Source organism: Schistocerca americana, chromosome 8 (assembly GCF_021461395.2).
Source record: "Schistocerca americana isolate TAMUIC-IGC-003095 chromosome 8, iqSchAmer2.1, whole genome shotgun sequence".
Taxonomy (NCBI): Eukaryota; Metazoa; Arthropoda; class Insecta; order Orthoptera; family Acrididae; genus Schistocerca; species Schistocerca americana.
In genome coordinates, this window is record NC_060126.1 from 512,797,212 (window position 1) to 512,809,946 (window position 12,735).

A 12,735-nucleotide genomic window follows, 5' to 3' on the forward strand; every position below is an offset into this window, starting at 1 on the left:
ATATATCCCTTATCATTTAGCTACAAAATAGCAGGTCAGCAACTGGAAGCAGTTAATTCCATAAATTATCTGGGAGTAGGCATTAGGAGTGATTTAAAATGGAATGATCATATAAAGTTGATCGTCGGTAAAGCAGATGCCAGACCGAGATTCATTGGAAGAATACTAAGGAAATGCAATCCGGAAACAAAGGAAGTAGGTTACAGTACGCTTGTTCGCCCACTGCTTGAATACTGCTCACAGGTGTGGGATCCGTACCAGAGAGGGTTGATAGAAGAGAGAGAGAAGATCCAACGGAGAGCAGCGCGCTTCGTTACAGGATCATTTAGTAATCGCGAAAGCGTTACGGAGATGATAGATATACTCCAGTGGAAGACTCTGCAGGAGAGACGCTCAGTAGCTCGGTACGGGCTTTTGTTAAAGTTTCGAGAACATACCTTCACCGAAGAGTCAAGCAGTATATTGCTGCCTCCTACGTATATCTCGCGAAGAGACCACGAGGATAAAATCAGAGAGGTTAGAGCCCACACAGAGGCATACCGACAATCCTTCTTTCCACGAACAATACGAGACTGGAATAGAAGGGAGAACCGATAGAGGTACGCAAGGTACCCTCCGCCACACACCGTCAGGTGGCTTGCGGAGTATGGATGTAGATGTAGAAACACCTTCATTTGTTTAGACATTTGTGTAGTTACAAAACAGCATGTCGTGTAGTGAATATCATACGTGCAATCTATGGACAACACACTCCTGTACGTTGAGAGATGTAGGCCGCGTTTGGGCGAGTAGTTTACCGAATGTAAGACTGTTGCCGCTTATGGATTAGGATCGTCGTTTTAGAGCTGGTTGAGGGCAGCAACTACCTCGGCATTCGCCTGGAGTGATTCAGGGAATCCAGTAACAATGCAGAACAGAGAGTTCGCCCTCGGAGTTGCTGATAGTCTGAGAGTCTGAGATCCTACACCACGCAGAGTAATGGCGGCGGCATATACTCACGTTGGAGTAGTAGTGGGGGTCGATGGAGACGGAGGAGAGCAGCAGCACGCCGGCCAGGTAGACGCAGACGAGCGACAGCACGGCGCACAGCCGGCCGCGCCGCAGGCGCAGCTTCTGCAGGGGGCCGCCGCCGCCGCCCCCGCCGCCTCCTCCTCCGCCGCCGCCGCCGCAGGTGCTGCCATACCGGCCGAGCGCCTGCGGGGAGGAGGAGCCAATTAGCAGGCTGCGACACTCACTTGTTACTCACAGACGCGACGGAGGATCTCGCTGGAAAATTAGAGGGTTTACCAATATTCGGCGCGACAAGTATAACGAAAATGTTTTTAGGTTTGTTTATAAATAAATCTTGTGCTAGTAGTCACGATTCTTTCTTTATTTCACTTTTCGCACGACGCATTTCGGGAAATGATTCCCATTTTCAACAGCGGTATTTTTTTTTTTTTTATTAAGCTATTTCTATTGATGTTATCAACGTATGAGAGTCTGCTTTATTTCGTTGACTTTTACTGCAATATATAAGAAACGCGCGATTTTTTAGTTGGGTATCGATTCTTTTGGTGAAGTTAGTGGCGAAATTTAGAAGAATTTGTACTTACAGTTTTCTAATGGCCACTAGCTTCACCAAAAGAATCGATACTCGACTAAAAAATTGCGAGTTTCTAATATATTGCACTAAAAGTCAACGAAATGAAGCAGACTCTCACACATTGGCAACATCAATAGAATGATGACTAACAAACCCTCAGCTGCCGACAGGTTTTGTTGATATACCTCGATGTGGACAGCTGAAAATGTGTGCCCCGACCGGGGCAAATGTCTATAAGGTACATTACATATTTAGAATTGTGGACAGTTGGGAATGTGAGTCTCACGGGAAGCGTGCAAGGGATAAGTCCCTGCAGTCGCGCTATTCATCTGTGTCCTCCGTGGCTCAGATGGATAGAGCGTCCGCCATGTAAACAGGAGATCCCGGGTTCCAGTTCCGGTCGGGGCACACATTTTCAGCTGTCCACATCGAGGTATATCAACAACACCTGTCTGCAGCTGAGATTTTCAGTTAGTCATCATTTATTTCAGGGAAAAGGTGCACGGTCATCAACAGTATCTGTTCTTTGGAGAACAGTTACTGTCTTCATATCAATAGAATGGTTTAATACGCAAAAAAGACACTTGAAAATGTGAATCATTTCCCCAAACGCGTCGTGCGAAAAGTAAAATAAAGAAAAAATCGTGACTAGTAACAGAAGATTTATTTACAGACAGACCTATTGTTTCACAGTCGCAGGCTTTCAAAAACCATTTATAATGGATCAGATCAGCAATTTTTTTTTCACAATCATAACATGTGTGGCAAGGATGGAGGCGAACGGGTGGGATGGGAACACACCCGTGACACCTGGGGGAGACAGGTAAGACTGCTGCCCGTGCTCAGACAAGAACGTCTCGCGCAGGCCCCAACTTGTCGTATGTTATTGCACGTGTATTATAGAAATGCACATGTACCCGATTAGCTTCTTGCGTCGAATTTAGACTAACTCAGTCAAATACAGTGAAGAGCCAAAGTTGTACACCTGCATAATATCGTCTAGGGCCGCTGCAAGCACGCAACACAACGTGGCATGGAGTCGACTAATGTCTGAAGTAGCGCTCGAGGGAATTGACATCATGAATCCTTCAGGGCTGTCCATAAATCCAGAAGAGTACTAAGGGGTGGAGATCTCTTCTCAACCGCACGTTACAAGGCATTCCAGATATGCTCAATAATGTTCATGTCTGGGGAGTCTGATGGCCAGCGGAAGTGTTTAAACTCAGATGACTATTCCTGAAGCAACTCTGTAGCAACTCTGGACGTGTGGCGTGTCGCGTAGTCCTGCTGGACTGCCCAAGTCCGTAGGAATGCACAATGGACACAAATGGATGTAGGTGATCGGGCAGGATCCTTATGTACATGTCACTTGCCACAGTCGTATCTAGATGTATCAGGGGTCCCACATCACTCCACCTACACACACCCCACACCAATACAGAGCCTCCACTAGTTCGACTAGTGCACTGCTGCCATGCAGGGTCCATGGACTCATGAGGTTGTCTCCATACCCGTACACGTCGATCCACTCGATACAACTTGAAACCAGACTCCTCCGACCAGGTAACGTGTTTCCAGTCATCAACAGTCCAATGTCGGTGTTGACAAATGGTTCAAATGGGTCTGAGCACTATGCGACTTAACTTCTGAAGTCATCAGTCGCCTAGAACTTAGAACTAATTGAACCTAACTAACCTAAGGACATCACACACATCCATGTCCGAGACAGGATTCGAACCTGCGACCGTAGCGGTCGCGCGGTTCCAGACTGTAGCGGTGTTGACGGGCCCAGGCGAGGCGTAAAGCTTTGTGTCGTGCGGTCGTCAAGGGTACACGAGTGGGCCTTCGGCTCTAAAAGCCCATATCGATGATGTTTCGTCGAATGGTTCGCACGCTAGCACTTGTTGATGGCCCGGCATTGAAATCTGCAGCAGTTTGCGGAAGGGTTGCACTTCTGTCACGTCGAACGATTCTCTTCAATCCTCATTGGTTCCGTTCTTGCAGGATCTTTCCCCGGCCGCAACAACGTCGGAGATTTGATGTTTTACCGCATCCCTGATATTCACAGTACACTCGTGAAACGGTCGTACGGGAAAAAAACTCCACTTCATCGTTGCCTCGGAGATGCTGTGTCCCGTAGCTCGTGCGCTGACTATAACAGTACGTTCAAACTCACTTAAATCTTGATAAGATGCCATTGTAGCAGCAGTAACCGATCTAACAACTGCACCAGACACTTGTCGTCTTTAATAGGCGTTGCTGACTGCAGCGCCGTATTCTACCTGTTTACACATCTCTGTATTCGAATACGCATGTCTAGACCAGTTTCTTTGGCGCTTCAGTGTATGGCACACCCTGAGATTGCGTCAACTGTTCCTCGCACGCATACGAGCTCATGTCAGCCAGTCTGGACTTGTTTGAGACCTTCCTGACTGAATGTTGTTGTTGTGGTCTTCAGTCCTGAGACTGGTTTGATGCAGCTCTCCATGCTACTCTATCCTGTGCAAGCTTCTTCATCTCCCAGTACATACTGCAGTCTACATCCTTCTGAATCTGCTTAGTGTATTCATCTCTTGGTCTCCCTCTACGATTTTTACCCTCCACGCTGCCCTCCAATGCTAAATTTGTGATCCCTTGATGCCTCAAAACATGTCCTACCAACCGATCCCTTCTTCTTGTCAAGTTGTGCCACAAACTCCTCTTCTCCCCAATCCTATTCAATACCTCCTCATTAGTTACGTGATCTACCCATCTAATCTTCAGCATTCTTCTGTAGCACCACATTTCGATAGCTTCTATTCTCTTCCTGTCCAAACTGGTTATCGTCCATGTTTCACTTCCATACATGGCTACACTCCATACAAATACTTTCAGAAACGACTTCCTGACACTTAAATCTATACTCGATGTTAACAAATTTCTCTTCTTCAGAAACGATTTCCTTGCCATTGCCAGTCTACATTTTATATCCTCTCTACTTTGACCATCATCAGTTATTTTACTCCCTAAATAGCAAAACTCCTTTACTACTTTAAGTGTCTCATTTCCTAATCTAATCCCCTCAGCATCACCCGATTTAATTTGACTACATTCCATTATCCTCGTTTTGCTTTTGTTGATGTTCATGTTATATCCCCCTTTCAAGACTGAATAGGAAAACAGATATTAAAAGCGACGCAGTCGCCAGTATCAAGTTGATGCTGTCTGTCGGTGGCAGACTCAGAAGCTGACTGTGACAAGGAGGAAGAGGAGTGGGTGGGACCGTATCACACGTGTGTGACGTCAGGTCAATGTGTACTTGTAGCAGCGTTTGTCCTAACCCCTAAGTTAGATGAGTAGTGCCAATAAGTCGTCGGTATGTGTTTTGCACTCCTATGGAAGAAATGTTAATGTATTTTTATAAATAATACATTTTTTGCTTTCTCTAAAGTGCTATTTTACTTTGGTACAATGAAGGAACTATTGTCGTCGCCAAGCGAACCACAACCGTCGTCGCCAAGCGAACCACAACCCGTAAATTCTATCAGGAGTGCCAACAATTGAGCCACATATGTGTTTTGCTGTTATGCACAAGTAATACATACTATTTTCCTCATTTCTTGCGGTACTGTATTACTTTGGTACAAAGACAGAACTATAAACGTCCACAATGGCACATCGAAGTTTCCTCACTGTGGACATTTCTCCAAACGCACCGACACATGAGGCTCAAGTAGTAGACCCAAGAGAATGTGTAAGGTCCCTGAGAGGAGCATTCTGAGCAGCAGCTATGTCGTCCTAAGTGTTTACGAAAGTAACAAAAAAATGGTTCAAATGGCTCTGAGCACTATGGGACTTAACATCTAAGGTCATCAGTCGCCTAGAACTTAGAACTACTTAAACCTAAGTAACCTATGGACATCACACACTTCCATGCCCGAGGCAGGATTGGAACCTGCGACCTTAGCGGTCGCGCGGTTCCGGACTGAAGCGCCTTGAACCGCTCGGCCACATCGGCCGGCCGAAAGTAACATGTTGCATTTGATGCTTTTCGTAGTTATATTTCTTACTAACATATGCAGTTTAACTGATACATCTCTCTAAAGGTCTCTCCAAAACGTGTGATTTTTAGTACAGTTTATTTTGCTAAAGTCATGAAAAACGTGACATCTGTAGCTGAAAATGTTGTAGTTCTTCATGTTATTTAGTAGCCGATTATGGAAAGTAAAGGAAATGCCGCGTGTAAATATTTTTAGACAACCTTGGCACCATTGTTCCGATCGGTAAATGTCAAAACCTTTCTCGGAACTTCGATTTGTAGCGCCAGTGGAACATAACCTGAACTATCCATAAGAACAAAAGTAACAAAAACCTATGTTAGCCATTCAGTAACGTCAATTATATTTTTTTGCTGGTGTAGTACATGATGCACTTTCTTGTTCTCTTCTGAAATGGCGCTTGGTGAGGTGAGGTATTCATGAAAGTACATCTAAAAAGGTTTCTTCACACCAGTAACATAGCATGAAACTGGCCTAAAACCGAAGGGCCAATATCTTTATTTATCTGATAAATATTATAGGCAATTTAGAGATGGAAATAACATTGTAATATTTGATGGCGCCTTGTGCCTTTTACCAAGTGGAGTACAAATATCGAACATTAGTCGTCACTAAGTGGAGTACAGAGAATAAGTTGGCTGCGTCTGGGATACGTACTGATTTGCGTTACGTTTTAATCGCCGGTAAAATACTGTTCTGTGACTGAGAGCTGTGAATATGTGTGTGTGCGCGCGCGCTGGCTCAGAAGCTCCCTGTCTAGTTAGTGGCAGCACGGCGGTCTGGCCTAGGACAATGGAGGGGAAAGTCGTTGGGCACGATGACGTCATCCCGCCGCCACTGCCTCAGCCGCCGCCAAGGCCAGGACTAACCGACGCTTCAGGTTCAAATTTTGGCCAGAATCCCCACTGCAATCCTACTCACAAAATTAGACGTTGTGTTTCATGTAAATTGACGGGGGGAGGGGAAGAAAGGAAAGGAAAGGGAAGAAGCTATTCGTGTCAGTGGCATGAGAACTTGATGTGGAATCAGCAACGACGGGGAAAAATGTGTGCCGGACTGAGACTCGAAAGTGGGATCTCCTGCTCACTAGGCAGCTGCGTTTATCTCTGCGCCATCCGGACACACACTGTTTATCACAGCTGCACAGACTGTCTCAGCCGACCCACACCCCCGCCTACATTCCTCACACACAAAGAAAGAAAATATGTGGACATGTGTCCGGAAACGCTTACTTTCCATGTTAGAGCTCATTTTATTACTTCTCTTCAAATCACACTAATCGTGGAATGGAAACACGCAGCAACAGAACGTACCAGCGTGACTTCAAACACTTTGTTACAGGAAATGTTCAAAATGTCCTCCGTTAGCGAGGATATATGCATTCACCCTCCGTCGCATGGAATCCCTGATGCGCTGATGCAGTCCTGGAGAATGGCGAATTGTATCACAGCCGTCCACAATACGAGCACGAAGAGTCTCTACATTTGGTGCCGGGGTTGCGTAGCCAAGAGCTTTCAAATGCCGCCATAAATGAAAGTCAAGAGGGTTGAGGTCAGGAGAGCGTGGAGGCCACGGAATTGGTCCGCCTCTACCAATCCATCGGTCACCGAATCTGTTGTTGAGAAGCGTACGAACACTTCGACTGAAATGTGCAGGAGCTCCATCGTCCATGAACGACATGTTGTGTCGTACTTGTAAAGGCACATGTTCTAGCAGCACAGGTAGAGTATCCCGTATGAAATCATGATAACGTGCTCCACTGAGCGTAGGTGGACGCGTAGGTGACGAAACTAAAATGAGCTCCAACATGGAAAGTAAGCGTTTCCAGACACATGTCCACATAATATCTTTTCTTTATTTGTGTGTGAGGAATGTTTCCTGAAAGTTTGGCCGTACCTTTTTGTAACACCCTGTATAAAACACTGGTCGCCTTAATTCGGATTATTCATTTTTCCCCCTAAAAACGTAATGTCGTCCATTTGCACACTATGGTTCGTCTATTCTGGTGCTACATGAAATCTAAGCGCCACAGACAGAACAAATTTTCTCCTGAGTTTCCTTTATCGCTTTGAAGTACGCTTCAGTGTGACAAAAACCGCGAGTATTAGTATTTCCTTATACTGTTCATGTTATCCCAGAAATTTTGCGTAACAACACATTCATCCATATCGTAAGTGAAATACTTATTACTACCTCGACACTCTGTCCCCCTTCGTGTTCCTCCGTACGTAATTCACTCACCACAGAATGACTCAACATCACGTTGCGTATGTAGCCTTCCCTGACGGCGTGATCACTCCCCTCTCCTCCTCATCGCCAGTGAAAGTGACGACGTCAACAGTAAGGTGTCCGTGCGCCTACTGAGCCGCGAGGTCCGTACAGTGCGCACACCACTCTGGTCTGCCACTCCGTTCTCCCTGCTGCGTGACTGAGTCACCAGCGCTGCGTCCGGGCCTAATGTGTGTGTGTGTGTGTGTGTGTGTGTGTGTGTGTGTGTGTGTGTGTGTGTGTGTGTCACAATGGGATAGAGCTATGATAGGCATTCTTGTGAATTTGGCCGAGGTTGAGGCAGTGACTGGCCACTCGCGTACATCGTACATGTATACTCCGCAGGTCACCTTAAGGTGTGTGCCTCAGGGTGCTTATGTTAACATAATCATTTCCCCCATTTCCTGTTCGAGTTCCGAAAAGTGTTTGCGATGGATGAATATAGTTCAAATGGCTCTGAGCACTATGGGACTTAACTTCTGAGGTCATCAGTCCCCTAGAACTTAGAACTACTTAAACCTAAGTAATCTAAGGACATCACACACATCCATGCCCGAGGCAGGATTCGAACCTGCGACCGTAGCGGTCACGCGGTTCCAGACTAAAGCGCCTAGAACCGTACGGCCACACCGGCCGGCTTGGATGAATATCCGAAACCCCTCGTATTAGCCGTAATTTCTGTGATTTTCCCGTGATGGTCATTTCGCTCTCATATGTGGCAGGAAGCCGGCAAGCCGCAAGCTCGTAATTACAACAGTAAACGGCTAAGTGCTTCACTAGGACTTACTTTCAACGTCTGCCACTGACATTAGACGGCCATCTCCATTATGACGTCACTGTTAATAAACCAACCCCTAATGAAATACACCGCTCTACTTTGCATCTTCTCTCTCTCTCTCAGCTACAACCGTACTGACCAAGGATCAGAGACTGACGGCTAATGCGTACTTAACGAATGGTCAAACAATGTTTTTTGCAAGCCACTTCTCTGTTTGATGAAGTGCATTTATTCAGATTCTTCCAGTGATTCTCAGCTCGGTTTCTGCCTTCCCTACAACTATATTCATATGACTGTTTCGCTTTACTGTTTCGCTTTCAGTTTGTCTTCACAGATAGTCTTCAATAATACGCGGTTGTTATTGCTTCTAGTTATGCATCGCCAGTCGAAAAATAACTCTTTCGTTTATTTATGCGCAAAACGTTACATTTAGGGCTAAGGACGACTGTCGAGGATACACACCCACGACTGATTTAGATTCTTCACTGACGGTCACAAGGGGGAAACTCAATTTTGTGACTCTACCCTTCTTATTGGTACCACCAAAGTTCAGTGGAGCACAGACACTGTGAAGAGAGAGTGCACTATACTATAGCAAACTCAGAATTTCTGTGTGCATCACTGATAAAATCGGGACCAAACATATATTGTTCCGAGAAAGTTACCTACTGTTCGCATTTCATGATAAGTAGTCAAGCCATACACTTCTACAGGGTGGTCCATTCATCGTGATCAGGCCAAATATCTCACGAAATAAGCGTCAAACGAAAAAACTACAAAGAACGAAACTTGTCTAGCTTGAAGGGGGAAACCAGATGCCGCTATGGTTGGCCCGCTAGATGGCGCTGCCATAGGTCAAACGGATATCAACTGCGTTTTTTTAAAATAGGAACCCCCATTTTTTATTAAATATTCGTATAGTAAGTAAATAAATATGAATGTACTAGTTGGACCACTTTTTCCGCTTTGTGATGGATGGCGCTGTAATAGTCACGAACATATGGGTCACAATTTTAGACGAACAGTTGGTAACAGGTAGGTTTTTTAAATTAAAATACAGAACGTAGGTACGTTTGAACATTTTATTTCGGTTGTTCCAATGTGATACATGTACCATTGTGAACTTATCATTTCTGAGAACGCTTGCTGTTACAGCGTGATTACCTGTAAATACCACATTACTGCAATAAATGCTGAAAATTATGTCAGCATTGACAATGCGCTGACGCATGTTGTCAGGCGTTGTTGGTGGATCACGATAGCAAATATCCTTCAACTTTCCCCACAGAAAGAAATCCGGGGACGTCAGATCCGGTGAACGTGCGGGCCATGGTATGGTGCTTCGACGACCAATCCACCTGCCATGAAATATGCTATTCAATACCGCTTCGACCGCACGCGAGCTATGTGCCGGACATTCATCATGTTGGAAGTACGTCGCCATTCTGTCACGCAGTGAAACATCTTGTAGTAACATCGGTAGAACATTGCGTAGGAAATCAGCATACATTGCACCATTTGGATTTCCATCCATAAAATAGGGCCCTATTATCCTTCCTTCCATAATGCCGCATCATACATTAACCCGGCAAGGTCGCTGATTTTCCACTTTTCGCAGCCATCGTGGATTTTCCGTTGCCCTATAGTGCATATAACGCCAGTTTACGTTACCGCTGTTGGTGAATGACGCTTCGTCGCTAAATAGAACGCGTGCAAAAAATCTGTCATCGTCCCGTAATTTTTCTTGTGCCCTGTGGCAGAACTGTACACGACGTTCAAAGTCGTCGCCATGCAATTCCTGGTGCATAGAAATATGGTACGGGTGCAATCGATGGTGATGTAGCATTCTCAACACCGACGTTTTTGAGATTGCCGATTCTCGCGGTATTTGTCTGCTACTGATATGCGGATTAGCCGCGACAGCAGCTAAAACACCTACTTGGGCATCATCATTCGTTGCAGGTCGTGGTTGACGTTTCACAAGTGGCTGAACACTTCCTGTTTCCTTAAACAACGTAACTATCCGGCGAACGGTCCGGACATTCGGATGATGTCGTCCAGGATACCGAGCAGCATACATAGCACACGCCCGTTGGGCTTTTTGATCACAGTAGTCATACATCAACACGATATCGACCTTTTCCGCAATTGGTAAACAATCCATTTTAACACGGGTAATGTATCAAGAAGCAAATACCGTCCACACTGGCGGAATGTTACGTGATACCACGTACTTATACGTTTGTGACTATTACAGCGCCATCTATCACAAAGCGAAAAAAGTAGTCTAACTAAAACATTCATATTTCATTACGTACTACACGAATACGTAATAAAAAATGGAGGTTTCTATTTTAAAAAAAACGCAGTTGATATCCGTTTGACCTATGGCAGCGCCATCTAGAGGGCCAACCTTAGCGCCATCTGGTTTCCCCGTTCAAGCTAGAGGTGTTTCGTTCTTTGTAGTTTTTTCGTTTGATGCTTATTTCGTGAGATATTTGGCCCGGTCACTATCAATGGACCACCCTGTATATGGGTTCTGAACAGATTTCAAGTAAGAGGTCATGTCCCATAGCGCTGAACTGTCAATTGTGAAGAAAAACTGATGCTTTTTTAAACAGTTCACTGGCGTCGATGATATAACACCGTAGAGCGGCTCACTACCAGTTCTCTCGCAGTCACAGCTCTGTACTGGACCTGCTGTGACGCTCTGCGTACCACCGTTGACCTGCGTCACCGTCGCCGACTACGGCAGTCTCGCCTTCTGTAGCTTCCAGACAAACAAATTATTCCAAGTTCAAGAACTCTTATTTATTGTAACTCACAAAACATATTTGCATGAACTCTGGTACACAAGTATTCGATACAAAGGAAGTCTTAGTCCGTTAGAAGTTGTCACTTTATGTTCGTGATTGCGTTAATACTCAGTTCTGTCTCGCAACAGTGTTTCGGACTTCAGTCTTTGCCTTGGGTGTTAATTAAGTATGGCGCAGAATTGTACGGTTTCTAGTTTATATTTGGTGTTCAATGAAAGAGACGTCAGTATTATATTTATATTGAATGTCTCATACCGCATATTTGTACGCTACACACTTTTCAAACGGTAGTTTTCGATAGGCGAAATGTTACGGCAGAGATGTTCTGAGTTTCTGATAGTATTATTGTGGCAGTAAGGGTTCTTAGTTAAGCTAATGAGGGATTCGAGTGTTGGCTGCGCTAGTGAGAGAATGTAAATGGCTTGCGGAAGACTGTCGATGTAAAGGGTCGCTGCATTACTTGTTTGGGCGTCATTGTCATGTGTATCAAAAGAAAAAAAAGATTCAAATAGCTCTGAGCACTATAGGACATAACATCTGAGGTCATCAGTCCCCTGGAACTTAGAACTACTTAAACCTAACTAACCTAAGGACATCACACACATCCATGCCATAGGCAGGATTCGAACCTGCGACCGTAGCGATCGGGCGGTTCCAGACTGAAGTGCCTAGAAACGCTCAGTCACAGCGGCCGGCTGTTTCTCAAAGACAGAAAGTTTTATTGAAATTTTTCATTATTTGTTTGGGTGATTTAGTTCATTGTTCAGACGAGGATAAGTAAATCACTTGCACTCAGAGGTTATAGATTTTTACCACTCCTTTACAATTTCTAGTAATAAATTTAATGGCAGACAAATATTTCTTACAGAATATAATTTTTGTAATGACGACTGCAATGGTCAGACAGTGACTTTCAGTGTTTTAAAGATCATTCATTGTAAATCATTCAAAATGTCAAATTCCACCATCGTCTGCGCACGAAAGAATTTCAGTTTCTGATTGCGTGTGTCGCAGCGTTGCACGGAGCAGAATACAGCTGCACAGAGTAAAAGGAAAGGAAAGCATGATCTGTTTAGGATAGCTGCGCGTCCTTGTACTTCGTTGCCCAAGTCTCTCCCTCCTGTTTAGCTACTAGGCTGCTGCTGAGCTGTACATCTTAGGTCAATCATTTCGAGCAGTACCGAGTTTCCGTTGCCACACGTAAGGCAGATGAAAAAGTTTTAGGGCCGGTTACATTACAATCAAGAGAAT

The 12,735-nt window shown here is 45.0% G+C and overlaps 1 protein-coding gene across 1 annotated transcript in view; it reads right to left on the minus strand.

Annotated features, from left to right (window-relative positions):
* LOC124545949 (WSCD family member AAEL009094-like) overlaps nt 1–11,959 on the minus strand; it is a 107,373-nt gene extending 95,414 nt beyond the window's left edge. The window contains exons 1-2 of the mRNA XM_047124911.1: nt 11,945–11,959; nt 1,000–1,194 (exon numbers count right to left, since the gene is read on the minus strand). Coding sequence (XP_046980867.1) covers nt 1,000–1,194; nt 11,945–11,959 — 210 coding nt within the window. The remainder of the gene's footprint in view (nt 1–999; nt 1,195–11,944) is intronic.
* Between the last annotated feature and the right edge of the window lie 776 nt (nt 11,960–12,735).